We start from the raw sequence: 27187 nt of genomic DNA, 5'->3' as shown, positions 1-27187 counted from the left end.
CACGTATTTGGTTCGGGGTCTCAGGATCACGTGAGAATTAGCCGGGGCTAATTATAGACACGTTTCGTCCACCGAAAATTAGGCAGAATCGAGACATGAAAGTACACGTCCTTCAGGTTGATCGCTGCAAACCAATCTTGGGGACGGATGCACTTGAACATTTGTTTCTGCGTAAGCATTTTGAACTGTGAAGGGACCGGTTTAGGACATGCAGGTCCAAGATTGGTCGTAACCCATCACCCTTCTTGGGTACAATGAAGTACGTGCTGTAGAAGACGGTCTTCACAACGGCTGGACGGACGGGCTCGATTGCGTCCTTCGCCAGTAGGCCTGGTGGACCTGCAAGAGCGCCATGGCACTGAGGAAGAAACCAGCCTGTCCACAGTCTCTGTAAGCCTTCGCCGTAAGACCGGACGAAAACTTACATGCCTTGGATGGGAGGCATGGATTTCCCCGCCAGGAGGAAGCGGTCGCTGAATGCCCAAACACGAGAGGCTATTGAGAGAACTATTGTGGCCGTCTGCTGGCGTCAGGGGACGACCGCATCCAGAAACGCACAAATGGAATGACATCCTGAAAAGGACGCAGGGTCACGTTTGTGTTGCTCTTTTTGTGAAAGATAGTACTCTTTTGTGAACTCTCACAGTGCTGAGGCACCCAGGGAATGGCCGCTGTGTACTGTGTACACTGATGGAACGCCCACCGAAACCGACACAAGCTCTTTGCTGTGAAAACAGCAGTTTGTTTGAAGACAGAAATGTTTGCGGCCACTCACTGCTCACGCCATCACACGAACACTGTCTTGAGAGTCGTGAGTCTTCAAACGAACAATAGCAGTCTGCAGAGTTCAGAGATGAACAGGAAGCTCGGCTCCGACGTGAAAGACAATGAGTGAGTGCGCCCGCTTCTTGTTTATACCCGCACTACGGGGCGGGGTGCGTGACGCATTTCATGCACGCCAAAATTCATTGGCTCGTTCTGTACACACTCGAAGATGAAAGGGCTCCCTGAAGTGATCCTAATTACATTGTCACGTCGACGTAATGTTGAACGTGAGCGACTGATAGGGAACTGCTGTTTCTGTCATTCAATATTTATTAACTAAGTACTTTCTATTTAGCTCATGCTTTTCTTTCCTAGTTTGATTAGTGGGATAGTTACCTTGCGTTTGTTCTGGATGTACTATGGGGATATTTTCAGATTGCAATCTGCAAACATAATGTGTGCAGAGTTGGTATTTTAATTTTACACTTTTCTAATTTCAAATTTTTCTAATTAGTTTTCCATCAATAGTGCTCATAGCCCAGTTTTGGCGAAAGTTAATATAAAAGAAAAATATTATTTGTCTTATTTGCTAAAATGTAAGAGTTTTAATTAAGATTTGGAGGTGAACCTCCAAAAATGTTAGATTATAATTATAATTTATGATTATAATTACATTTTTTTTACAATCGCTATGACATTTTTTTCAATACTTTTAACAAATTTCCTAAACTCTTAACACTACAGCCGTCTGTGTAAGCTATACTATTAACACATTTCTTGTTGCTTTAACACAAACTGCATACAATTAACACAAATTTAAAATGCTTGAACTTCTTTTACACACAAGCTCAAACAAGACCAAAACATTGGATTTTTACTGGCAAATTTACCAATGCTTTAACACTGTATGTCAGAACAGATAACGTCTCGGTTACGTATGTAACCCTCGTTCCCTGAGTAGGGAACGGAGACGTTACGTCGGATGACGACGAATGGGGTTTCGCTTAGAAAGCCTATCAACTTCGAGTATTACAAAACGAGCCAATGGCAAAGAAATGCCATGGGTCTGCGGAATTTGCATGGCGTAACTCCGCCCCACCTCGTGGGTATAAAAGGAGGACGCCGGCAACAGGCAGATATGTTTCTTCGCTGAGGAGCCAAGACTGAGCTCAGGCGATCCCCGCGGTACAGCGGAAAGTGGCAGGCAGACGTAACCGAGACGTTCCCTTTCGTTGTCACTCCGAGTTACGTCGGATGACGACGAATGGGGTTACCAGTCTAATCACGCCACCTTCTTAGCTGTCTTCCAGTGCCCTGCGTAAATCTGAGATCCCTGTCGTGAGACTGGCACGGACGAAGGACTCCTATTTAGCACAGGAATACCAAGGTACACTGGGGAGCATATCCCAAGTTCAGGGGAAATATGCAATTACTGCCAACCCAGAGGGGGGGACTTAGAGAATACACATGTGACCCGAAGGAGACATGGAGAACACTGGGGTGTCCAGCCGCAGGTGGAATATTTCAACCCCAGGGGTGGCAAGGTGGCTTGCCAAGGGAAAGACACATGCTCGGGAGGCTTACAGTGGAAATACACATGTGGGGGTCGCTCAGGGGAGGGACCATGCACACGGGAGGCACCTAGCCGACGCACAGGCAATAGACACTGGCGCCAACGTCAGGAGTGCTGGAGGAACTCAGGGCTTTTCGGGGAAGCTCACCTGAGGAGAATATCGCACGTATCCAGTCCGTGGAGTGGAATGGCGAGCAAGCGAAGACACCTGAGCGGGTCCAGTACTAGCTGGTTGAAGCGAGTACATGAGAGGACACTGGCTCCACTCGGAGATTGTAGAATCTGGCGAATGTGTTAGGTGTCGCCCAGCCTGCAGCTCTGCAGATGTCTGTTAGCGAGGCGCCATGCGCTAGAGCCCAAGAGGATGCCACACTCCGGGTGGAGTGGGCAGTCACACCAAGGGGGCACGGTCGACCTTGCTGCTGGTATGCCAAGGCAATGGCGTCCACTATCCAGTGAGACAACCTTTGCTTGGAGAGAGCCTTTCCCTTCAGCTTCCCACCATAACAGACAAAGAGCTGGTCTGAGGTCCTGAAACACTGCGTCCTGTCTACATAGGCGCGGAGGGCGCGTACTGGACAGAGCAGTGCCAAGGCTGGGTCTGCCTCCTCCGGGGGCAGCGCTTGCAGGTTCACCACCTGGTCCCGGAAGGGAGTGGTAGGAACCTTGGGCACATATCCAGGCTGGGGTCTCAGGATCACGTGAGAGTAAGCCGGCCCAAATTCCAGGCACGCTTCGTCAACAGAGAATGCATGCAAGTCCCCCACCCTCTTGATGGAGGCCAATGCAACCAGGAGCGCTGTCTTCATAGACAGGAACTTAAGCTCCACTGATTGCAAAGGCTCAAAGGGAGCACTCCGCAGGGCAGTTAGAACCACTGAGAGGTCCCAAGAGGGAACGAGAGGAGGGCGAGGAGGATTCAGTCTCCTCGCTCCTCTCAGGAACCTGATGATCAGGTCGTGCCTTCCAACAGACTTACCTTCGACTGGGTCATGGTGTGCGGCAATAGCGGCAACATAGACTTTCAGGGTGGAGGGAGACAGCCTTCGCTCCAGCCTATCTTGAAGGAAGGAAAGAACGACACTAATCGAACATCTCCGGGGGTCTTCTCGGTGAGAAGAGCACCAGTTGACGAAGAGGTTCCACTTCAACGCGTAGACGTGTCTCGTGGACGACGCTCTAGCGGAAGTGATGGTAGCATCCACCGTAGGTGGAAGGGTACTCAAACCTGCTTCGTCCCGTCCAGGAGCCACACGTGGAGGTTCCAGAGATCGGGACGAGGGTGCCATAGGGTGCCCCGTCCCTGAGAAAGGAGGTCCTTCCTCAGGGGAATCGGCCAGGGAGGTGCTGTCGCGAGGAGTACTAGTTCGGAGAACCAGGTCCGGGCGGGCCAGTATGGCGCGACCAGAATGACCTGCTCCTCGTCCGCCCTGACCTTGCGCAGGGTCTGCGCAAGAAGGCTCACTGGGGGAAACGCATATTTGCGGCCCCGCGGCCAGCTGTGCGCCAGTGCATCCGTGCCGAGCGTGCCCTCGGTCACGGAATAATACAGGGCGCAATGGGTCGAGTCGTGAGAGGCAAACAGATCTATCTGTGCGTCCCCGAACTGGTCCCAAATCAGCTGGACCGACTGGGGATGGAGTCGCCAATCTCCCGGGAGGGGCTGAAGCCGTGAGAGCTCGTCGGCTGCACAGTTCAGGGCTCCGGGGATATAAATGGCATGAAGCGACCTCAGATGCTTCTGACTCCATATGAGGAGGTGGCGGGCGAGTTGCGACATACGGCGGGAGCGTAGACCACCTTGATGGTTGATGTACGCTACAGTGGCGGTATTGTCTGAACGGACTAGTACGTGTTGGTTCTTGAGCACGGCCCCGAAGCGGCGCAAAGAAAGACGTACGGCCAGCAACTCGAGGCAATTGATGTGCCAGAGGCGTCGGGGTCCTGTCCAGGAGCCCGCGGCAGCACGTCCATTGCACATGGCACCCCAGCCCGTGGAGGAGGCATCTGTCGTTACAACAACATGCCGCGAAGCTCGTTCCAGGGGCACTCCGGCCCGTAGAAAACTGAGGTCCGACCACGGGTGAAGGTCTGACGGCAAGACGGAGTAACTGTTACTCGGAAGGTGCCGTGTTGCCATGCCCACCTCGGGACTCGGTCGCGAAGCCAACGCTGAAGCGGTCTCATATGAAGCAATCCGAGCGGCGTTGCCACGGCTGCAGATGCCATATGCCCCAGGAGCCTCTGAAAGAGTTTCAGTGGAACCGTACTCTTGCCCTCGAACTGTCTCAGGCAAGTCAGCAGTGACTGCGCGCGCTCGCTCGTAAGCTGCGCGGACATGGCGACCGAGTCGATATCCATACCGAGAAAAGAGATCCTCCGCACGGGGCAAAGTTTGCTCTTTTCCCAGTTGACCCGAAGGCCCAGACGAGCTAGGTGCCGGAGCACTAGGTCTCTGTGTTCGCATACCTGGTCTCGAGAGTGAGCTAGGTCGATTGCTGCAAACCAATCCTGGGGCCGCACACATCCGAGAATGTGTTTGGCAGTGAGCATCTTGAACGGCAGCCTGTGAAGGGAACGGTTCAGCACACGCAGGTCCAGGATTGGCCGTAACCCACCGGTTTTCTTGGGGACAATGAAGTACGGGCTGTAGAAGCTGGTCCTCATCTCGGCCGGAGGGACGGTCTCGATCGCACCCTTCGCCAGCAGGGTGGCGATCTCTGCTCTCATGATAGGGGCGTTGCCACCGACCAAAGTGGAGCGGACTCCCCTGAAGCGGGGAGGAGACCGCGCGAACTGAATCGCGTAGCCGAGCCTGATCGTCCGTGCGACCCAGCGGGACAGGAGGGGAAGCTCTAGCCAGGCTCCCAAGAACTGTACCAGCGGGGTCATACGGACCACAGACTTCCCACCGATGGTGCAGCAGGGCGGAATGACTGGCCCGGACGTGGACGGCATAGCGGCCCGGTGTGGGGGCACAGTCATTAACCGCGCCCTGACAGAGGAGACCAGGGAAGGAAGAACGTTCCACGGGGTCTGCTCTGCCAGGGGGCTGGCGACAGAGGCGGAAGAGAGCGGCACGGTCCGGGGACGGCGCGTACTGTCAACCGGCTCTGGGACAGAGGGGGACGAGGGGTGCACGGCTCGGAGGCGGCGCACCGTGTCGTCCGAGAACTCTGTGTGGTCAGGGATGGGAATGTTACTTCTTTCTTTAACCACATTAGGGTGCTGCCCACCCGTGGGTGAGCAGCGGGGAGTGGAGAATAAAAGATTCTCCCCCGGCCCTCCACCGGGGGAAGGAGTGGTCCTGCTACCATCTCCTGAGAAGTAATTTTCAGCATCCCTGAGCAGCCCGTCTCAGGAGCGCCGCTTGGCCCGGCGTTTAGCGGGGGGCGGGGCTGGAGAGGGCTGGGCGCCTTCTTACGACTTCCTCCGCGACCGGGCCTGGGTGGAGGCTGCTGCTTGGGCCGGGCGGGAGGGGCGGGAGCCGCAGGAGGGCGCCCTCGGCGGCGAACAGACTGAGGGACCTGCCCGGTCGGCTGGGTGGAGGCAGCAGCGGGCCGTCGGGGCAGAATATGCTTAATGGCCTCAGTCTGTTTCTGGGCGGTGGAGAACTGTTGGGCGAAGTCCTCCACCGCACCGCCGAATAGGCCGGCCTGGGACATGGGGGAGTCGAGCAGGCGAGAGCGCTCAGCGTCCCGCATGTCAGCCAGGTTCAGCCATAGGTGTCTCTCCTGGACCACAGCTGTGGACATCACCAGACCCAGGGAGCGTGCGGTCACCTTCGTCGCCCGGAGGGCGAGGTCGGTGGCGGCGCGCAGCTCATCGAAGAGCCCTGGGTCAGTCCTACCCTCGTGCATGTCCCTTAGCATCTGCGCCTGATAGACCTGCAGAGTGGCCATGGCATGCAAAGAGGCAGCCGCCTGTCCCGCCGCTCTGTAGGACTTCGCCACTAGGGTAGACGAGAACCTACAGGCCTTGGATGGGTGCTTAGGCTCGCCGCGAGAAGAAGCACTCTGAGGACACAGCTGCATCGCAACAGAGCGCTCAACCGGGGGGAGCCCAGTGTACCCACGGGCGGCTGCCCCATCGAGGGGAGGAAAGGCGGATGAAATCAACGAGCGGTCGCGGGAAGACATGGGAGTCTTCCAGGACTTCGAGATTTCATCATGCACGTCCGGGAATAAAGGTATTGGGGCAGGCTGAGGACGGGAAGCCGCAGCTGCACCCAAAAACCAATCGTCCAGCCGGGAAAGCATGGCCGTCATCTCTGGATCGGACTGAGCCACAGCCGTATTCACACCCGAGGGTGGCAGCTGTGACGAGTCGTCACTTCCAGACGAATCAGACCCGCCTAGTGATGCTGCGATTGACATCGCATCTTCCTCTGGAGCGCCAAAGGACACTGATCCCCTGAACGCTCGGGGGTTGCAACACTGGAGAAGGTGCTGCGGGGCACGGACACATAGTCGGCGCTTTGTTCCACACAGTCACCCTCAGATCACCCTGGCCACCAGCCGAAGTAGAGCCTCTCGAGGAGGTGCTAGATCGGGGTGTGGATGAGGGGACTCTCACTCTTGCGAGATCCTTGAGTCTCGATCTAAGTGTTGCGATGGTCATGTTCCCACAGAAAGAACATGACTCATCCACGAGCGCTGCCTTAGCGTGATCAAAGCCCAAACACACCAAGCAGCGCTCGTGCCCATCAGAGTCAGACACCAGTCGACCGCAACCAGAAGTACACGGGCGAGGCATCTTTAAAAAGACGTGCCGCGTGCAAGCTCTTTTTGTGAGAGAAACTCAGTGCTGAAGCGCCCGCGGAGAACACACTCGCTGGCAAACCACGCTGAGATAAGCAGGAAGTGTGCACTCGCCGGGAGATCGCCGTCACACCAACACTGGAGAGTTGCTCGTCTCGTAAGAAGCTGACAATCAGAGATAGCTTAAGGAGTGAAGAATTACACTTGGCTCCGAAGCGAAAACATATCTGCCTGTTGCCGGCGTCCTCCTTTTATACCCACGAGGTGGGGCGGAGTTACGCCATGCAAATTCCGCAGACCCATGGCATTTCTTTGCCATTGGCTCGTTTTGTAATACTCGAAGTTGATATGCTTTCTAAGCGAAACCCCATTCGTCGTCATCCGACGTAACTCGGAGTGACAACGAAAGGGAACACCATGTTCTAAACCTAACCTTATAGGCTAAAGTCAAGGTATATATTTATATTGTGAATTGAAACACAAATACAGGTGCTGGTCATATAATTAGAATATCATCAAAAAGTTGATTTATTTCAGTAATTCCATTCAAAAAGTGAAATTTGGGTATTATATTCATTCATTACACACAGACTGATATATTTCAAGTGTTCATTCCTTTTAATTTTGATGATTATAACTGACAACTAATGAAAACCCCAAAATCAGTATCTCAGAAAATTAGAATATTGTGAAAAGTTTCAATATTGAAAACACCTGGTGCCACACTCTAATCAGCTAATTAACTCAAAACACCTGCAAAGGCCTTTAAATGGTCTCTCAGTCTAGTTCTGTAGGCTACACAATCATGGGGAAGACTGCTGACTTGACAGCTGTCCAAAAGACGACCATTGACATCTTGCTCAAGGAGGGCAAGACACAAAAGGTCATTGCTAAAGAGGCTGGCTGTTCACAGAGCTCTGTGTCCAAGCACATTAACCTGTTAACCTTCAAGGCCACTTTTGAAAAATCCCCAGAAATGGCATACCCAAACTTAAACAGATACAGTTCATGAACCCTTTGCACTAAAAGCACAAGTATGATCTCATTTGAATGCTGACACCTAGTAGTTTATTGTAAATGTAGAAATAATTATTGTCATAATGAAAAAAAAATGTTTAAATAGCTTCAAAGTTTTGTAAAGTTATTAGAAATTTACTTTTATGAAACATCTTCATAAAAATAAAATTGAAGTTGGCCCTGGTGGAATCTAGAAATGCACTGCAGCTAAAGCCATATGTGTGACCATTTTATATTTAAAATCTGAAAATGATAAGTCTAAAACTCTGTATTTAGTTAAATGTTTTTCAAGATCATGTCAAATTACTTTATTTTGATTAGACTCTAAAATGCAAACTGATGTTTAGTCATCTTCTGAGTCATCTAATCAGTCTATTGTCTCTATTATTTTGTGGTGCAAACGAGCCCCATTCAGAGTCAGTCTCTCCCTGCACACATTTACACCTCTCCAGACTGGTTATGGTTTTAAATATGCATTTCTTTTGTCTGCATTATAGCTACTAACGACTGGCTATTCACAGGCTATTCATAGGGTTTCAAACCCTAATTTCTTTTATCAAAGTTCTCACTAAATATTTGAAACTGGTATCAAATGCACTGAAACATTTCAGTAAGCATTCCTATTTAGAAAAAAATCATAAAACAATAACTGCTGGTGGCAGGTGCACCTGGGCTAGCTAGCATGTTAGCTTAGCACACCATCAATACACGACCATTTATGAGATTAAAACCATGTTTGTGCTCCAAACTTACTTTATAACGCAAGTCGAGTGTTTTAAATAATCTTCTGTGATCTAATTTGGCTTCAGATAAAAAAAAATCCGACAGAAAATGTATTATTTATAGTGTTCTGCACGATGATGAAATCTATATCGATTAGCATTACATTATAAATATAATCTATTATTATGAAATACCTGGCATGGCTTGAAGAACACAGGTAACTCAAATATCATTGCAATCATGTTTATTGTCTTCAAAACATCTTTATCTGCATGTTACAGCGATCTCTGTCAGCTACTTTCTGTATCAGTGACGTCCTGGAATGTCACATGACTATGGGTCTTCTTCGTGGTCCATATATGGACTGTTATTGTGCATATAGCGCCCTCAGGCTATTGGTATGAATTGAAAACACAGCACATCTCAGTAAGAAGCGATCATAATGATTACATCGACGCATTTGGGTATAAATTCAACAAATATTATTCCTGTCTATAGAAATATGATGTGAATCTATGAGAATATATCAATATTTCTCCAAGTCTGCACATTTTGGAGCTAAAGCCCTGAGGGACGATGTTTTGCGAATCGCTGTCATGACGACAGCTTGGAGTGTTTTTTATGAATGGACCAGCTGACGCTCATAATTCATATTAAAGGTATCGACTCATTTTTTCATTTCATAACTCCTGACACAAATTAAGACATAACTGTCACTATAAGTTTCTCAGAATACAATAGTGGTCAAATACTGAATCTTGAGTATTATATCTTTTTAATGATGTATAGTTTGTCAAGGTATAACATTAAATCTGATAGTATATTTAAACTAAATAAAAAAAAAACCGCTTCAGTGCGCCGACGCTCTGGAAACGGTTAACAGGTTAATAGACAGGCGAAGGGAAGGAAAAGATGTGGAAGAAAAAGTGTACAAGCAATAGGGATAACCACACCCTGGAGAGGATTGTGAAACAAAACCCATTCAAAAATGTGGGGGAGATTCACAAAGAGTGGACTGCAGCTGGAGTCAGTGCTTCAAGAACCACCACACACAGACGTATACAATACATGGGTTTCAGCTGTCGCATTCCTTGTGTCAAGCCACTCTTGAACAAGACACAGCGTCAGAAGCGTCTCGCCTGGGCTAAAGACAAAAAGGACTGGACTGCTGCTGAGTGGTCCAAAGTTATGTTCTCTGATGAAAGTAAATTTTGCATTTCCTTTGGAAACCAAGGTCCCAGAGACTGGATGAAGAGAGGAGAGGTTGGGTTGAGAGGAGAGGTTGGTCATGCTGCTGACCAACTTTATGGAGAGGCAGATTTCATTTTCCAACAGGACTTGGCACCTGCACACAGTGCCAAAGCTACCAGTACCTGGTTTAAGGACCATGGTATCCCTGTTCTTAATTGGCCAGCAAACTCGCCTGACCTTAACCCTATAGAAAATCTATGGAGTGTTGTGAAGAGGAAGATGCGATACACCAGACCCAAAAATGAAGAAGAGCTGAAGGCCACTATCAGAGCAACCTGGGCTCTCATAACACCTGAGCAGTGCCACAGACTGATCGACTCAGTGCCACGCCACATTGCTGCAGTAATTGACCTATGGCTAAGCCACGCCCCCAATGTGATGAGCCAATCACAGTGCGCATAGCTCCCAATAGACTCGGACATTCTCTGCTTCCACGTCCATTGAAATGCATTGCAGTTAGTCAGTTTTCTTTCGTTTTTATATGTTTTTTCTTGTCATTTTAAGTTTAAAATGTTCAAACGGTGTGCATGGAGTACATGTAACTCCGACACTAGGTATCCCGATAGGCTGGGCGACAGTGTGTATTTTTTACCCTTTCCAAATTAAGCCACATCTCAACACTACGGAGATAAGTGTCTGCTCTTGATTAAGTTATGCGGTAGACCACAACACCAACTAAACGTGGATAAATTAAACTATATAAATTAAAGGATGTCTGCATCTGTTCTAAGGTAACCTTTAATCAACAACGTATTTGAACATTATTTTTAACATCTCTTACGTAACTTAGGCTAACGTTAGCCTAACATTAGAAAACGTTAACGTTAGCTTCTACCTGCATTGTACATCATGTCACTTAGCTTCATCAACGTATCTGTAAATAACCAAGATAAAAATTTTTAGCAGTGTTGTGCTGAATGATTCATGTAAATACTGTAGCACCAAACTAACGGAGAGGTAACTTACTCTTGGTAAAAAGGCTTGTCCTGGAAACGTATGCAACTTAGACCTATACATATTTGTGACCCGTCACAGAAACCAGGGACACAAGTCGGCAGCACAACTTTCGAGCAAAATGAGAAAGAAGAGTTTTTTTTCAAAATTGGTGATTTTCAATTTTTTGGAGAATCTGTTAATTGAAATCACGAAGAAGCCTCTCCATGTTTGAGATAGCAGTATTGGTATATTTAAAAGCTTACATTTTGAGGTTGAAATCGGCTTGTTTTCGGAGATCCTAGCATGCAGTAGGGGCGTGGCGTGTCATTGTCTGTGTGTATTTCCATACTGAATAACCCGGCGCTTTTGCCCCCGCCCTCCAAGTCAACCACATGGCTACTTATTATGCTGTGCTCTGGCCGGCTCTCTCTGATATCAAAATTCAATGAAGATGGATGCCGCAAAGATTGTCGCAGACGAGCTGAACCGTCTGGCAGTTACACCGAAAATGTTTTCGCCGCACTTCGTGGGCTCGGGAAACTGAACCGGAGGTATGGGCGCAGCGCGCGCGCCCTCAGTGCTTCAATTCGGCGGCTCGGCTCGCTGACAGCGGTGGCTGGCTGTTTCATATGTGACGGAGAATCGAAATAGAGGATGCAGTTAAGACCTTTGCTGCGATGAAGGCCTGCCGTGCGTGTTTCTGAAATGTAAGTTAAGCTTCATTTGCTCTTTAGTCGTTATTTAAGATGCTGAACCTGCTGATGATATAATGTGCTTGCGGACATTTCATTTGTGTGTGTATACGCACATAAGAAAGTGGTGTAAAGAGATTTGCAACAGTAATTAGAGGAGGTGAAATGTGATTATTTGGAAAATTACAGAAATGACTGCTTAAAGAAAAATGCCAGCAGGCATTTGCCTCCTACATAAACTTTAATATTGTTGACATTTTGGGCACACGAGCGTTGCGCACTATTTGCGTTATATGTAGGCCTATGGCTTATTGGTCTTTGTTTGTTGTTGCTAGTTTTGCGTTATATGTATATGGCATATTGGTCTTTGTGTGTTGTTGCTGGTTTTGCGTTATACTGTATGTATATGGCATATTGGCCTTTGTGTGTTGTTGCTGGTTTTGCGTTATATGCAGGCTATATGGCATATTGGTCTTTGTGTGTTGTTGCTGGTTTTGCGTTATATGTATATGGCATATTGGTCTTTATGTGTTGTTGCTGGTTTCGCGTTATATGCAGGCTATATGGCATTATTGGTCTTTGTGTGTTGTTGCTGGTACGTTGCAAATAGAGGGGCAGCACAATTGTTTTTCGCCTAGTGCGGCAGAAGTGCACTCATTCGAAGTGTAAAAAAAGCTGTAAAGCACATGGAGGAGCTTTACAGGGGGTATGGCTTATCTAAATGAGATGTAAATGAGCCCTATTGTCACCCCCAGCTGCAGAGACAGGTGAGAACTGCACAATCTTTAGAGCTCGTTTTCTCCTCTTTGAGCTTTTTTAAGTGCCTACTTTAAAATGGCCACAACTTCTCCAAATATTATCAGATTTCCACATGTTACACATCGTTGGAAAGCTTGGATATTACACTCTCAGAATCTATGAATAACTCAAAATGCCCCAGAACCGACTTGTGTCCCTAGTTTCCGTGACTGGTCACATTTAATTTGATCATGAACCATTAATTTTATATTAAAGCACACCATTTTAGACAACTTTCTACCAGAACAACTGGGGAACTTTGTTGGGTTTTTTTTTAGCAAAACATGTAGCCTTTTCACTCCTCTTCAACATAACTAAATATAGCATATAACTGTCACCAAATGTTGACTGTGTGTCCGAGTAAGTGGAGGGGGCGTGGCTTAGCCAAAGGTCAGTACAGGCAAAAGGAGCCCCAACTAAGTATTGAGTGCTCTACATGCTCATACTTTTCATGTTCATACTTTTCAGTTGGCTAACATTTCTAGAAGTCCTTTTTTTGTATTGGTCTTAAGTAATATTCTAATTTTCGGAGATAGTGAATTTGGGATTTTCATTAGTTGTCAGTTTTAATCATCACAATTAAATGAAATAAACATTTGAAATATATCAGTCTGTGTGTAATGAATGAATAAAATATCCAAATTTCACTTTTTGAATGGAATTACGGAAATGAATCAACTTTTTGATGATATTCTAATTATATGACCAGCACCTGTATATCCCCTGTATTTTATTCTATTGTTACTGAGAAACAGCTGATTGAATTATGCAAATATATACATTTATTTTTATTAATTGTATTTATTGCAGCAATTTTGTCTCTGTCTTCGTTTTTTCATTACAGTAACCGCACATTCTATAAAGCACTCTGAGATGGGTCTTTTTTTATTGAATTTCTGCAGCAAAAGACCTAAACCCAACAAAACAAAAATGTAGAGAGGCTTTAAAAGAAAATGCAGTGCAAAACACAATCTATGATCAATACAATATACTGTCTGTTGTATAAGGGCAGACCTGAAACATATAAAATAAAGCAGTTTCTGTAATGCCATCTGATGTTAGTGTTTTATGATATTGTGCTATGATTGACTAATCTTCCTGTTGGACGAGAACATATTTTAGTGTTTTGAAAAATTATTTGATTTTGAGACATGTTTGCAGTGTTTTGGTAGACATATTGTTGATAGTGTATTATTGTATTTTGAAAATTAGTGTTGGAGTTTAGTTTACAATGTGTGATTTTGAGCATGAAATTAACTGTTTTGCCAATTGTGTGGTGTAGGTGTGTTGGTGCGTTAAGAGTTTAGGAAATGTGTTAAAAGTATTGAAAAAATTGTCATAGCGATTGTAAAAAACTGTAATGAAGTTAATAAAGATATTCTAATAAAAATGTTAATAATATTTAATAAAGCTGTTTTGCTTTTACTTATTTCTTCCAGCTGTATATGAGCAGTCTTGTGAGGCCTACAAGCATTTGGGAAGATCATCTGATTCCTACTGGATTGACCCTGATGGAAGTGGACCATTAGGGCCTTTTAAAGTCATCTGCAACATGACAGGTAAAATGTGCAATATTTCATTTTTTTGTGGCTTACCATCGCACCATTAATCCAAGAAGACCACCGGTTGCACTTAATTAATAAATCAAGCCTTTAGTGTTTATTTTGTTTTCGAGAACCCCACTGTTCCCAAGCTTCTGAGTCAGGTTCCTAAAACCCACTATCGCTTCCCGAGACAGTATTTTATTTCAAAATCTCAATCCCATTTGTTTCCAAACATATATTTTCATCAATCTATGTCCACATCATCCCACTGATTCAAAAATAAATAAATAAATAAAACAAAATGGCACTCTTGCATGTATGTACATCTGAACTTAAATGTTATCATTTCAGGACAGGAACTCTAGTCATCTCAGTGCATTGGAAATCCCTGAGCGGACACGGTAGAAAGCAAAAATCATTCTGAAAAGAAAGTGTCTGTCAATTTCTGAAATATATTATGTTCATTTAACTGCCTTTGAAGTGCAAATCTTGTGATTCTTTAAGGTGGGAAGCAGAAATTATGGTTACAGTATTAGGTGGATTAAAAATAAAAATGTGTTTTTATTTAGAAATGTGTTTTTTTATTAGGACTTGAATAGGTAGATTATTAGCCATAAAAAATTATTTACACTTCCACACATCGATCCAGAATGTGTGAAATCAGTTTGTAATTAAGTATTTACTTGTTACTTTAATGAGAAAATCTCTTCTTGATTTAAAGAAAAACATCTTGAATTTAAAAAGTTAAGAGAAACATATTTTTTTCTTTAAAAAAAAGAAATGTGGAAACTTTTTGTTGGACCAAATTTTTACACGATATTGAGGCATAATTATTTATTATTAATTATTACCAATGCAGTGGTCGGAAAACCTATGGCAAACCTTTAAAAAAAATCGTATGGCTCGTCGAGTTTCTCACCCTTCACCAGCAAATGATCGTTAAAAACTTAGGCACATCACTCAGACACATCAGATCAGTTTACTGCAGAAAGAATTACAATTCCTTTGTCGTACTGTACAGCCTCCTGAAGTTAAAGAGAAGTCAAGTTACAATAATATGTCAAGTCTTTCCAACCAAACCTTGCAGTGTCTTTCCTGTGTCAGTTCACCTTTTTATGCCCATTACTGTATCCGGGTTTCAGAGGACAAGGTGTGGACGACTGTGGTGAATAACCTCCCTGCACAGACGGCAGTGACTGGCTCCAGCCGGGAGAGGCGGACAGTGTTACAGTTGAACTACAGTGCCTCTATGGAGCAGGTCACAGCGATAACCAACAGCGCTGAGCACTGCGAGCAGCACGTAGCCTACGCCTGCCGAATGTCACGCATACTCAACACACCAGGTACACCGAGATTGTGTGTGTGTGTGTGTGTGTGTGTGTGTGTGTGTGTGTGTGTGTTGTGTGTGTGTGTGTGTGTGTGTGTGTGTGTGTGTGTGTGTGTGTGTGTGTGTGTGTGTGTGTGTGTGTGTGTGTGTGTGTGTGTGTGGGTGTGTGTTGTGTGGGTGTGCGCTTGCAGAATATAGATTCTTATAGGGACTTGTGGGGCGATAAAAGGTTATCTAAAACCTTAAATTAAAGAAAGTGTAATTTTATCTAACTGTAGTGATAGTTCTTGCTGTAACAAATGAGGGTCAAGTGTCTTGATAACCGGGTAAGCTGATGGTAGAATAGAAATGCAACCTTAATAGCCCCTCAGTGGCTGATGCCGATGCACTCTTCACTGCTCTCAGTTTGAACCCACTTATTTTTGGCGGTTTTCCCAGTTGTTAAACTGCAAGAATAGTACAGACACACCTCAGAATGTTGTTTTTGTTATATTGGCTGTTTCAGGAGGATTACTGCAGCATTTGCTCACTGTCTGTGAGTTTGTGTGGGCTAACAGCTGCACTTAATAACTAATTAGTGCTAAGTGAAATGCAGAAGTTGCTATAGAAAGAATTTAGTTCAATCCCAGTTCTTCGATAAACACATTTTTGAAACATTTGTCCTGGTTAACGTGTGGGCGTGTAAGTTTCACTTGCTGATATTTCCATGTGCGCTCTTCTAATTAGCCGTTTACGAAAATGTAAATTGACGAGCTGTTAATGGAGGCTGAAAAATTGGCAAATGGATAAAGTGTAAAATGTAAACTCAAATGGATTGAAAATATGAGGCCTTTTTAATCTGTTGTCAAGTAAAACTCTTCGTTTATCTGGGGGAAAAAAGTAGGGCTGTCAATGTAATTTAGTACAATATATGCTAATAAGAATATATTAAGCATATTTAAGTACAATAATTTAGCTAATCAAGATAGCTAATTAAGTATATAATTGTCACGAACATTCAGTTATTTTGATCTTAGTTTCATTTGCATGGACTTTTAAAAGCTTTTGAAGTTTGTTATTTTTAGTTACATGTGTTACTTTGTTCCGTTTGCTGCCAACTCTATCAGTTGTCATTGTAATTCATTTGATCTGCACAAGTGTTCATCATTATTTCCCTCATTTGCTTGGTTTTTAAGTGGCTCTCTTTTCAGTGTTCTGTTGTCCGTTCTCGTCAATGCATTAGTTTTATTTCTTCCTCAGTATTTGTTGGATTACCTTCTGAGTTTGTTAACCTAATCGTCATCATCTGCTTCTACAACTATGTGTGACAGAAATAGCAAATATGTACAACATTTGGGGTAAAATTTAATTTAAAAAATTCGAACGATAAATTAAATAATTTAATTAATAAATTAATTTGGCAATTACACATTTAGTCATAAATTGACCAAAAGTGACCATAAATGGTAACACTTTACAATAAAGTTGTATTAGTTAACATGAACTAATAATGAACTACACTTCTATTAATATTTTTTAATGATAATTTCAACATTTACTAATAAATTATTCAAATCCACAGATGTATTTATCAACCTTAGTTAATTCACTGTGAAGAACAAACAATGAACAGCTGTATTTTTATTAACTAACAATAACAAAGATTAACAAATAGAGTAACAAATGTATAATGTTAATACATTAACTAATGTTAACATAAAGATGTTCATAATACTACAAAAAGATTTCCATTTAAAATAAATGTGGTTTGAACTTTCTATATAAAACTTTCTATATAATATTAAAGAATTCTGAAAAACAATGTTTCCGACAAAAATATTAAGCTGGAGTAGTAATGCTGAAAATTCAGCTTTACCATCACAGGAATAAATTACATTTTAAAAATGATCAAATAAATGCTGCCTTGGTGAGCATAAAGCCCTATTCGCACGGGATAAGTATTACCTGGTGACCTCTAGTCATTTGTAATAATTGCGGAGTTTGTCCGAGATCTTTATCCCGTGCGAATCGGCCATGTCTGTAATTTGTAAAGTAAAAATTCCCCTGCAAATTACCTACTATATTTCGCCGAACACCGAGGTCCTGTGATAATATTAGTCCCGTGCAAATCGACATCTCTGTGATTTGGCCGGATCGTATATCGTTTTTCAAGGTTTTTGTTTCATGTGCGCCTTTTTATACATCTTTCGCGAAGAATGGAGGCTGGTTTGGAGTGTTTTGATAGTTTTTTGGGTGCTGGGTCATAGCACTATACACAACTACACAATTTGCAGAAAGTGAAAGCTGAAAATCATCAGAAGAGCAAAAACAAAAAGAATGATTAGATAAAGAGATGAATGACATGTATAGCAGCATGCGGTAAGGAACTTTATTCTGTTTATGTCATAATATATCATACAGCTAGACCTATAACGAAAAGAAATTTCCAAGCAATAGCCTATTGATGTTATATCCGGGAGATAAGTCGGTAAATTTGAGTAAAATCACAGGCTTCGGTTATCCCGTGCGAATGCGCCACATGAAATTCAGATGTGACGGGGTAATTTTTAATCACACGAGGTCCCCGGATAGTACTAATCCAGTGCGAACAGGGCTTAAGAGACTTTTAAAAGCATAGTTGTGTAAGAGCAGTAGTGTATATACTGTAGAACATATGCACATTATGCAGAATGCTGACCGCAGTTTTACCCTACTCTTTTCTCTCTCATATAGCTCTTTCTTCACCTCTGCAGCTTGTGATCATTCATCTCCTCTCTTATTTATTTGTACTTCCATGCTCTGCCAGTGTTTGCCACTCTCCCCTGGCACTCTCACGACCCATTTTCTGATTACAGTCAGCAATAACAATTTGCAGCATGGCTGATGCTAATCTAATAATGAGCGTGAAGCACAGTGAAGGCTGCTATACACGTTCTTAATGCTAATCTGACTTTGGAAAAAGCCTCTGCCCTTATTGTAGACTTCGCCCTCTGGGGTTCTCTCGCACAACATGTTTGATTATATACCAACTGAGTAGAGTAGCTCTGGTGGAGAACAGTGACTGGATCTAAAACCTTCAGATGCTGCAGGTTACTGAAAGTACAGACAGCGAAAGCACACACAAAAACCTGTAACACACGGTAGACACGTGTTTGCGCAGCTCAGAGCCGCTCTCTCGCACTGTATGACTGACAGACAAGTTGTCCAGTCCTTTTTTCTCTTACACGGCACATTTTCTGGGAATGCTGTTGTGAGTCCTGAGAATTTACGGGTGGGAGTTTGGTTATAGAATGCGGTTGTCACTCCCATAAAAAACTGAACTGAATGTATTAAGGGTAATCTTCCAGCTTTTTGTGACTGAGAGCTCTAAAAATCATCTAGATGGCTACTTGTTTTGATATACCTTAGTCACACTGGCATGAAAATTTTTTGCAAAATGCCACCATTTACTCACAGTCTGGAGCCCGGAACAGTGGATCTCTAATGGCAAAATGGTGCTATTTATAGAATGTGCTAAGTGGGCAACTCATAGACTCTATGAAGGCTACTAAGTGGCTGCAAGCCCCATGTTGGAGTCTCAAATACAGGACTGACAACCGTATTCTGCTGCTGTGTGAACGTGGCCATTACAGTAGTTCACTGGAATCAACAAGCAAATTAACATGTCATCCTGAATTAAGCATTTTATTTCTCACTGTTAGTATAAAAGATAACATAAATAAAAATAAAATACAAAATAGATAAATGGAGTAAATAAACAACAAAGCATATGTTTTATGTAAAGATATGCTTAAAAAAATATTTACTTAGTCACAGTGCTTAGCAAAGGTGAACACACCCATGCTAAAGTTGACTAAAAAGAGGAATAAAAAATCATCTTTTGGAAATTGATCTTAATGCCTTAATTTTAAAAAAAGAGGAAAAATCCAACCTTTAAGGACACCAATTTTATTTGTGAATAAATAATGTTTTGTAAATAAATACATTTATTTTATTTAAAATACATGCATAAGTCAAGACACCCCTATGTTCTATTCCCATAGAGGCAGGCATATTTTTATTTTTAAAGGCCAGTTATTTCATGAATCCAGGATAATATACATCCTGATAAAGTTCCCTTGGTCTTTGGAATTAAAATATCCCCACATCATCACATTCCCTTCACCATACATAGAGATTGGCATGGGGTAATTTCCATAAGATCATCTCTCAATGCAAATCAAACCAGCTATTAGGCTAACTGAAATAAAACCATGCCAATCTCTATGTATGGTGAAGGGAATGTGATGATGTGTGATATTTTAATTCCAAAAGCCAAGGGAACTTTATCAGGATGCATATTATCCTGGAACCATGAAATAACTGGCCTTTAAAAATAAAAAATATGCCTGCCTCTATAGGAATATAACATAGTGACTTATGTGACATGTTATTAGACTGTGTGAAAGTGACTTATGCACCCTGTATTTTAAGGAAGAACATTTATTTTTTTCCGATACATTATTCATTCACAAAGAAAATTGGTGTCCTTAAAGGTTGGATTTTTCCTCATTTTTTTAATTAAGACATTAAGTTTAAATTAAATTTCCAAAAGATGATTTTTTTATTCCTCTTTTTAGTCAGCTTTAGCATGGGTGTGTTCACTTATGCTAAGCGCTGTATTTTAAGTATGTGTTATTGACTTTTACAATACTTACTTTAGTAATTACTGTATAGTAGTTAATTAAAATAAATTGGATATTTTATTAATATTATTATTATTAATTATATTTTATAATGTATTTTTTCTGTGTAAAGCATTTCACTAACCTTTTAAAAATGAAATACTTTGTAATGTAATATAATATATAATAATAATAATTAATATAATAATATATTTTAAGTAATTTACTTAAGTTTTAATATACTTTTATATATATTTTATAAAAAAATATATTAATAATTATTATTATTATTAGATTAGAGTTTATTGTCATTCACAATAGGTGTACAGTACAAAAATACTGATAACAATATGATTATGATTATGATAACAAAGAAAAATTAAGTACCAAAAGACAGTGTGGAATGGGGGGAAAGATAAACTTGCACTATGAGAATAAAATAAAATATAATACTACTCACCAGTAAAAACTACTTGTCTGAATACCTCTCCTTGATAATAGCATATATTTGTTGAGTATGTGCATGAAGTGGGAGCGTATGAGACTTTGCATGATGAAATTTACAGAGTAGTTTGTTTGACCGTGTTGTGTAGTAGACGGCAGTTCTGCTGTCTGGCCTTCATTAATCTTTACTGAAGGACAGTCAGTGCTTTATGCCTGTGTTGACAAACCTACAACCCTTTGAGTGTTTGTCTGCCCCCTTGTGTGTATTAATGCATGACAGCACAGTTTTCTAGTTTTACATGATTTTATTTGCTTGATTGACCCGTTTTAATGTTTCCAAATAACTTTGTTTATTTTATAATGGCCAGACAAGATCACATTTTGTGGGATCGGTGTTGGTAATCGCAGCAATTACAGGACAAGTGCTCAGCCAGTCAGCATATTGACAGAGCATATGTTCAGTAGATGAGCATTAGTGCAGAGTTGTGCTGTGTCCATGTCATTCACAAGTGCCATGCCCTATTAATTTTGAATGGAATTTATGAATAAATTAATTAAATCATAATACATTTAAATATGTGTAATATGTTAAGATGTTTTATTATGTATTTGTACCATACAACATACAAATACATTATAAAACAACTTAAATATTACAAATATTTTGTAAGACTTTACAAAGAGGTATCATTTTATAACATTAGTTAACTACATTGCTTAAGATGAACTAACAATGAACGATGCTTACACAGCATTTATTATTAATCTTAACTACATTTAAGATTACGTTTTTAAGATCAACAGTTGTATCTGTTACTATTAGTTAATGGACTGGGAACTAACATAAATATACATATTTTTATTAATTAAACTAAAAGGGTTAATAAATGCGTAAAACTACATTTCTCATTGTTAGTTAATGCAGTAGATATTTTTTAACAAATAAGACCTTATTGTAAAGTGTTACCAAATATTTTAAATAATAGCATATATATTTTAAATGTAACTAAATAAATTCATGATTAATTATATATATATATATATATATATATTATTTTAAACATATTTGATTTTAATATGTTTATGTATTTGTATTTTTTATTTACAGTAGATGTTTGTGATTTATTATTATTATTATTATTATTTAGTCCAATAAAGGGTTTTCTTTTTCTAGGTATATCTTGTTATATCATAGAAGGACCATATAGACAGTATCTGTAAAAATCAGTGCAGGGAATTTATTTTCTTTGTCGGTTGAGGTCTTTTGAAGCAAGAAAACCTTGTAAGGTTGGCCAACAATATTGTCTCGGAACCGAATCATGTTGTGTAATGAATTTGTCCCAAGATACAATCGAATTAGATTAAAGCATTGTTTCGTGCATCAGGGTGATATTAGCCAGCAGCCATATCACCCTGTAGCCCTAGACTGGTTGCCCACTGAAGCTAAGCAGGGCTGAGCCTGGTTAGTACCTGGATGGTACTGGATGATGCTGCTGGAAGCATTAGTGAGGCCAGCAGGGGGCGCTCACCCTGTGGTCTGTGTGGGTCCTAACACACCAGTATAGTGATGGGGACACTATACTGTCAAAGAGCACCGTCCTTCTGATGAGACGTTAAACCGAGGTCCTGACTCTCTGTGGTCATTAAAAATCCCAATAGAGTAGGGGTTTAACCCCGGCATCCTGGCCAAATTTGCCCCCTGTGCATCATGGCCTCCTAATCATCCCCATATACTGATTGGCTTCATCTCCACCAGTAAGCTGGTGTGTGGTGGGTGTTCTGGCGCAATATGGCTGCCTTCGCATCAGGTGGATGCTGCACATTAGTGGTTGTTGAGGAGATTCCCCCGTCCATTTAAAGCGCTTTGAGTACCCAGAAAAAGCACTATATAAATATAACAAATTATTAATTATTATTATTATCAAGCTGTATTAGAATTGAATTAGTTACATAAAAATGAAATCTATATACTGTTTTTTTTTGTGACTGTAAAAGTTTTGTTTTTTGTAATATGGTTTTGTATTTGTGAATTCACTTTTTGTAACGCAAGACAAATTTCAGACTATACTCTGACTATACTTTATCCTGATAATAAAGCTTTATCACGTCATATATATCATATCTAAGGCACAAGATGAACCACGACTCCCGCTGGTGCCTTTTCAAAAACAATAGGTGCATGTTGCCCCTGCATGTCACTGCATCTGAATCGTCCGTTTAGACAGTTTGTGCTCAGGCGCATATGAAGAGACCGTGGAGGAGAAAACTATTTCCCAAAATATGCTTTCTAAATTGACTGTCAAGTTTCATCAAATTATGGAGGGCTGGCATTCTGCGACCAAATGAAGCGTTAAATCAGAATTGTATCCAGGGTGCATTAAGTTTGGTAATTGGGAAGTTAAACTGTAATTGTCCTAATTTCTTGATGCCTTCAACCCTCTCATGAATGAGCCGTCAGGTTGTTCTATTGCAGCTTCACATTGTCTGTGCCGTCCTCAACGTCCTCGGGCCTCTTGACCTCCATTAGCTCAACATTGTGGACTGAGTTGAGAGATGTCTGCCGTACATGTCCGTATGTCATCCCTTCCCATTACGGCACGATCAACAGTGACGTTTTGTTTATTCTTTGTCCCCTACAGAGGGACCTGAGGTCCATTTGTATTTAAATTGTTCTCTTTACAGCTAAATTAACCACCTTCCACTATGATTAGGCCTTGGCTGTCACACAAAGGAAATTGAATGTGATGATGATGAATTGAGAAAAGTGTTTTTGTTTTGTTTTTTGTCCAGTTATGATAAACAGACAGTATATTGTCAGCTGGAGGCTGTGGCTGATTGTTTGAGCTGAGCATATAAATAAGAGCAGACAGTGAGCCGTGAAGATTTAGGGGGCTCTGTGCCTGTGATGTCCACACAATTAAAAGCCTTCCTTTTTCTTGATCAGCAGGCAAATCTGAAAGACATGAGCTGAGTGCTCGACTTCAAAAACAGGCCTTATTCATTCAGCCTGTAGTCTTCAGAAAACATCTCACTTTCAGGGCCGTGTCTGTGCTGTGACAGTATTGAAATTAACATCGTAAAAAAATAATCTACAGTTAATTTGAAATATTTTTAGATTTCCCCAACCACACATTACTTCTATTATTTTCTTGTGAAAGTCGACACACTTTTGGCATTTGGATATTCTTTCCTAGTAAAAAAAAAAAAAAAAAGTGGTGTTTTTTTTTTTTTTTCAATTGTTTAACCACTTTAATCACCTGGTAGCTTTTTGTGGTAAGTTCATATACTGTACAGTGGGGTTCAAAAAGTAGGAAATCGGCAGCAGAAATATTATTTATCATTTTTTCTAATTGAATACAATGTAAACTTATAAATACAAACATTTAATATATTAGCAATTTGTGGTTTTGTTTAAACATATTTTTTTATGTGATTAAAGATTGTATTGTGTAGACATACATTACAGACATATGCAGTATATGTATACAGTATATTCTCTCTGAAAGAAGTCTCGCACTGTATGCTCACCCAGGCTGCGTTAATTTGTTAAAAACTTACATTAAAAACAGTAATACTGTGAAAAATTATTAAATAACTGTTTTCTATTTAAAAATGTAATTTATTCCTGGGATGGCAAAGCTGAAATTTCATCAGCCATTGCTCCAGTCTAGTGTCACATGATCCTTCAGAAATCATTTTAACATGCTGATAGGAAGTTCAAAAGACCAGCATTTATTTAAAATAGAAAAATAAAATAAAAAAATTATAAATTACTTAACTGTCACTTTTGATCAGCTTAAAGTGTCTTTGCTGGGGGGGGGGAAAGTGTTAATTTTCTTTAAAAATGTTTGTGTGCTTGTGTATATGTATGTATGTGTGTCTATATATATATATTAATATATATATATATATATATATATATTTTAAATCGAAATCGATCGAAATTAATTCACAATCTCAAAAATCTAAATAAAAAATGGAATCGTCGATGCTGCCACGCCCCCATGTCGCGCCCGTGATGGAAAGTTCGGATCATTTTACTGACTCTATTGTTCAGTCTCGTTCATCAAAATTAACTAATCTTTTTTCTAGTCATTTCAGGGGCTTTAAATGTTATACTTTTAAAAGGCAAATTCCCCGAACACATCCACCTACGCAATCTTGATCATATTCTGAATTAAGAAATCATTATAATGCAGTCAAAAATAATTTACAGGGAACATTAATAATTACTTGACCTTCCGAGTCTTTTGTTAATTTGTCGCATGACAGAGGCAATGAACGGATCGTTCATGAACGACTCATCTCGGCGCGGGAAAAAAACACACGTGTTGAAAGGCTGTGAGTCCTCTAACTTGGATTATATGCCCGAGCTCGAACTTGGCCGATATTTCCCGTCACTATCCTCGGGCAGGGCTCTTGATCTATAGACGTGCACTCCCAACGCAATAGAGTGCGGCGCGGGACTAGATTTGATGGCCGAGTGCGAGCGCGGGCGGTAATGCACTCACTCTGTGTGTGCGGGAGAATAAAACGATTCGCAGACTCCCGCAAACTAGAAATATCTATGAATAAAACATAAAAACTAATAAATTTGTATTTATCTGTTGCAGAAAAGCAACAAGAACAACTAAAACAAAATAGAAACGATTTACAGGCCAGAGATTCTATTTATAACATGTTTGCAGCGTTGAGCGATTTAGCCAATCACAGACATATGTGTTGATTTCTTGAACACAATGGCCAATCAGAAGCATTTAAGATAGACTCTCCTCACCGCTCAAAACGGACTTTTTGTTCAGTGCTGAATTCTGTAAGCTGGCAAATCCTCTAATTATAACAAACAAAGTGTAGGCTATATATTATGAAAGATTCATTGTCCAGTCAGCTTCATTGATAATAACAGAGATGTGTGAGATTGCAACCTGTGCTTAAAGAAATATGTTAAAAATCGAGAATCGAATCGAACCGTGACCTTAGAATCGAAAATGTAATCGAATCGAGGATTTGGAGAATAGGGTGTCACGATTCTCCAAATCCTCGATTCGATTACATTTTCGATATATATATATATTAGTTATAAAACACACAGATTGCTAATTTAATCTGCATTTACTCATAGGGCATAACTGAACATGAATGCTCTGTGCTTCCCTTGAATACACCCTGCATTCTCTGCTGTGATTTTCTTTCTGTATTCTTGTCTTATCGGTTAGGAGAGTTGTAGATCCTCTCAAGACATAAAGATTTTATAGCAGTATGTAATGTAGGAAACCGCAAAGGGCAGCCTTTAGAATTAATAACAAGACTCTGGACCAGAGTAGGGAACAGAGAGAGAGTTGTGCACTGTGTTTCTATCTTTTCTCAAATTCAAATCACTCTTGCAGTTTTCCCATCTACAAATCTGCCAGAAAGCCCTTGTAAAGCAGGGTTGTTGTTGTTGTTGTTGTTGTTGTTGTTTCAGTTCAAGCAAACCTGGTCATCTAGATTTACTGCTCAATCAAACTGTTTCATTTTCAGGATTTTAGAAAAAACAAACCCAATGTCAATGTATCACAATGTCATACATTTTTTTTGGAAAGAGCAATTTAAGGACTAGTTCACCCATGCCATCAAAGTTACAAATCAAAATTCTACTTACTGATTTGGTGATCTGGTTGTGGCAGTACTTGAGTGAAAGAATATATATATAGACATATTATTTTATTATTTTGAAGAGGTTGTTTTTGTAGGATAAAAACAACATGAAGGTGAGTAAAGGATGAAAGATATTTCTTAATTGAACTATTCCTATGACTGTGGTGCTTGCTTAGCACAAACAAAATGCTTTTACTAACTTTTAAGAAAAGTGTTAACCCTGCCTTTCAAAACTATATTAATGCTTACAGTGAAGTTAAGCGCAGCACTACATTTATCATTAATAATTGCTTTTGTTGATGCTATCAGAATAAATGGCTTCTGTTATTAGTTAATTCATCATATTTATTTTTGCTGTTGACCTTAAATGTTTGCTTGCTGGTCCGTGTATTAAGGAAAGAGTGTTAGCCTTAGAATGTTGTGCTTTCATGTGCTTCCTGGTCTTTGTACAAGGATATGAAGATAAATTATGTTACATAAACGTTCTATCAGAGTAACCAGTGCATGTCCACACCGCACAGTTTAAAACCACATTAAAATGCAGACTGTCCTTTGTGCTTATTATTAGAGGTGCTCAGACAGCTCATTGCCATGACACTCTTAAACTGAAATTTACGTCATTTGGTTTACCCTACATTAACCCAAACGTTTGCCCTTTGACCGCCAGACTATTCATATTGAGAAAGATATGCAGAGAAACAGCTCAAATGCATAATGAGATGCAAAGTAAGCAGGCGTTCTGACAGTGTGAGATCAGACAAAGCTCTTTTGCTGAAAATGAACCAAAATGGTCCGTAATGTTTTAGTTATGGGTGTAATTATAGTCTTATTCATGGTGAGAAGTGAAATGCTAAGAATTTGCTACATGGATTTTGTAAATAATGTTTTTGAATGTCAAAGAGAATGTTGATTTAAGTGCACTCATTTGTTGAGTAATTATATATATCTTGATTGTTTTTTAAACTCCAAGTGTCAATGGAACCATCTTAATTATGGCCTGAAAGGACAAAGTTCATTTACAGTGGCCACCAAAAAGCATTTGTTTTCCAACGCAGTGATCGTCAGACCACTGTTTAT

At 41.3% G+C, this 27187-nt stretch overlaps 1 protein-coding gene across 2 annotated transcripts in view; it reads left to right on the top strand.

Moving 5' to 3' along the window:
- cntnap2a (contactin associated protein 2a) overlaps positions 1-27187 on the top strand; it is a 511778-nt gene that overhangs the window by 330981 nt on the left and 153610 nt on the right. For both annotated transcript variants that reach the window (XM_077244572.1, XM_077244573.1), the window contains exons 12-13: positions 13955-14074; positions 15202-15402. In XM_077244572.1, the coding sequence (XP_077100687.1) occupies positions 13955-14074; positions 15202-15402 (321 nt within the window). The remainder of the gene's footprint in view (positions 1-13954; positions 14075-15201; positions 15403-27187) is intronic.

The sequence above is a fragment of the Siphateles boraxobius genome, unplaced genomic scaffold (assembly GCF_051911475.1).
Source record: "Siphateles boraxobius isolate OS27281-9 unplaced genomic scaffold, OSU_SipBor_1 26, whole genome shotgun sequence".
In the NCBI taxonomy this organism is placed as follows: domain Eukaryota; kingdom Metazoa; phylum Chordata; class Actinopteri; order Cypriniformes; family Leuciscidae; genus Siphateles; species Siphateles boraxobius.
This window is presented reverse-complemented; position numbering and strand designations above follow the sequence as displayed.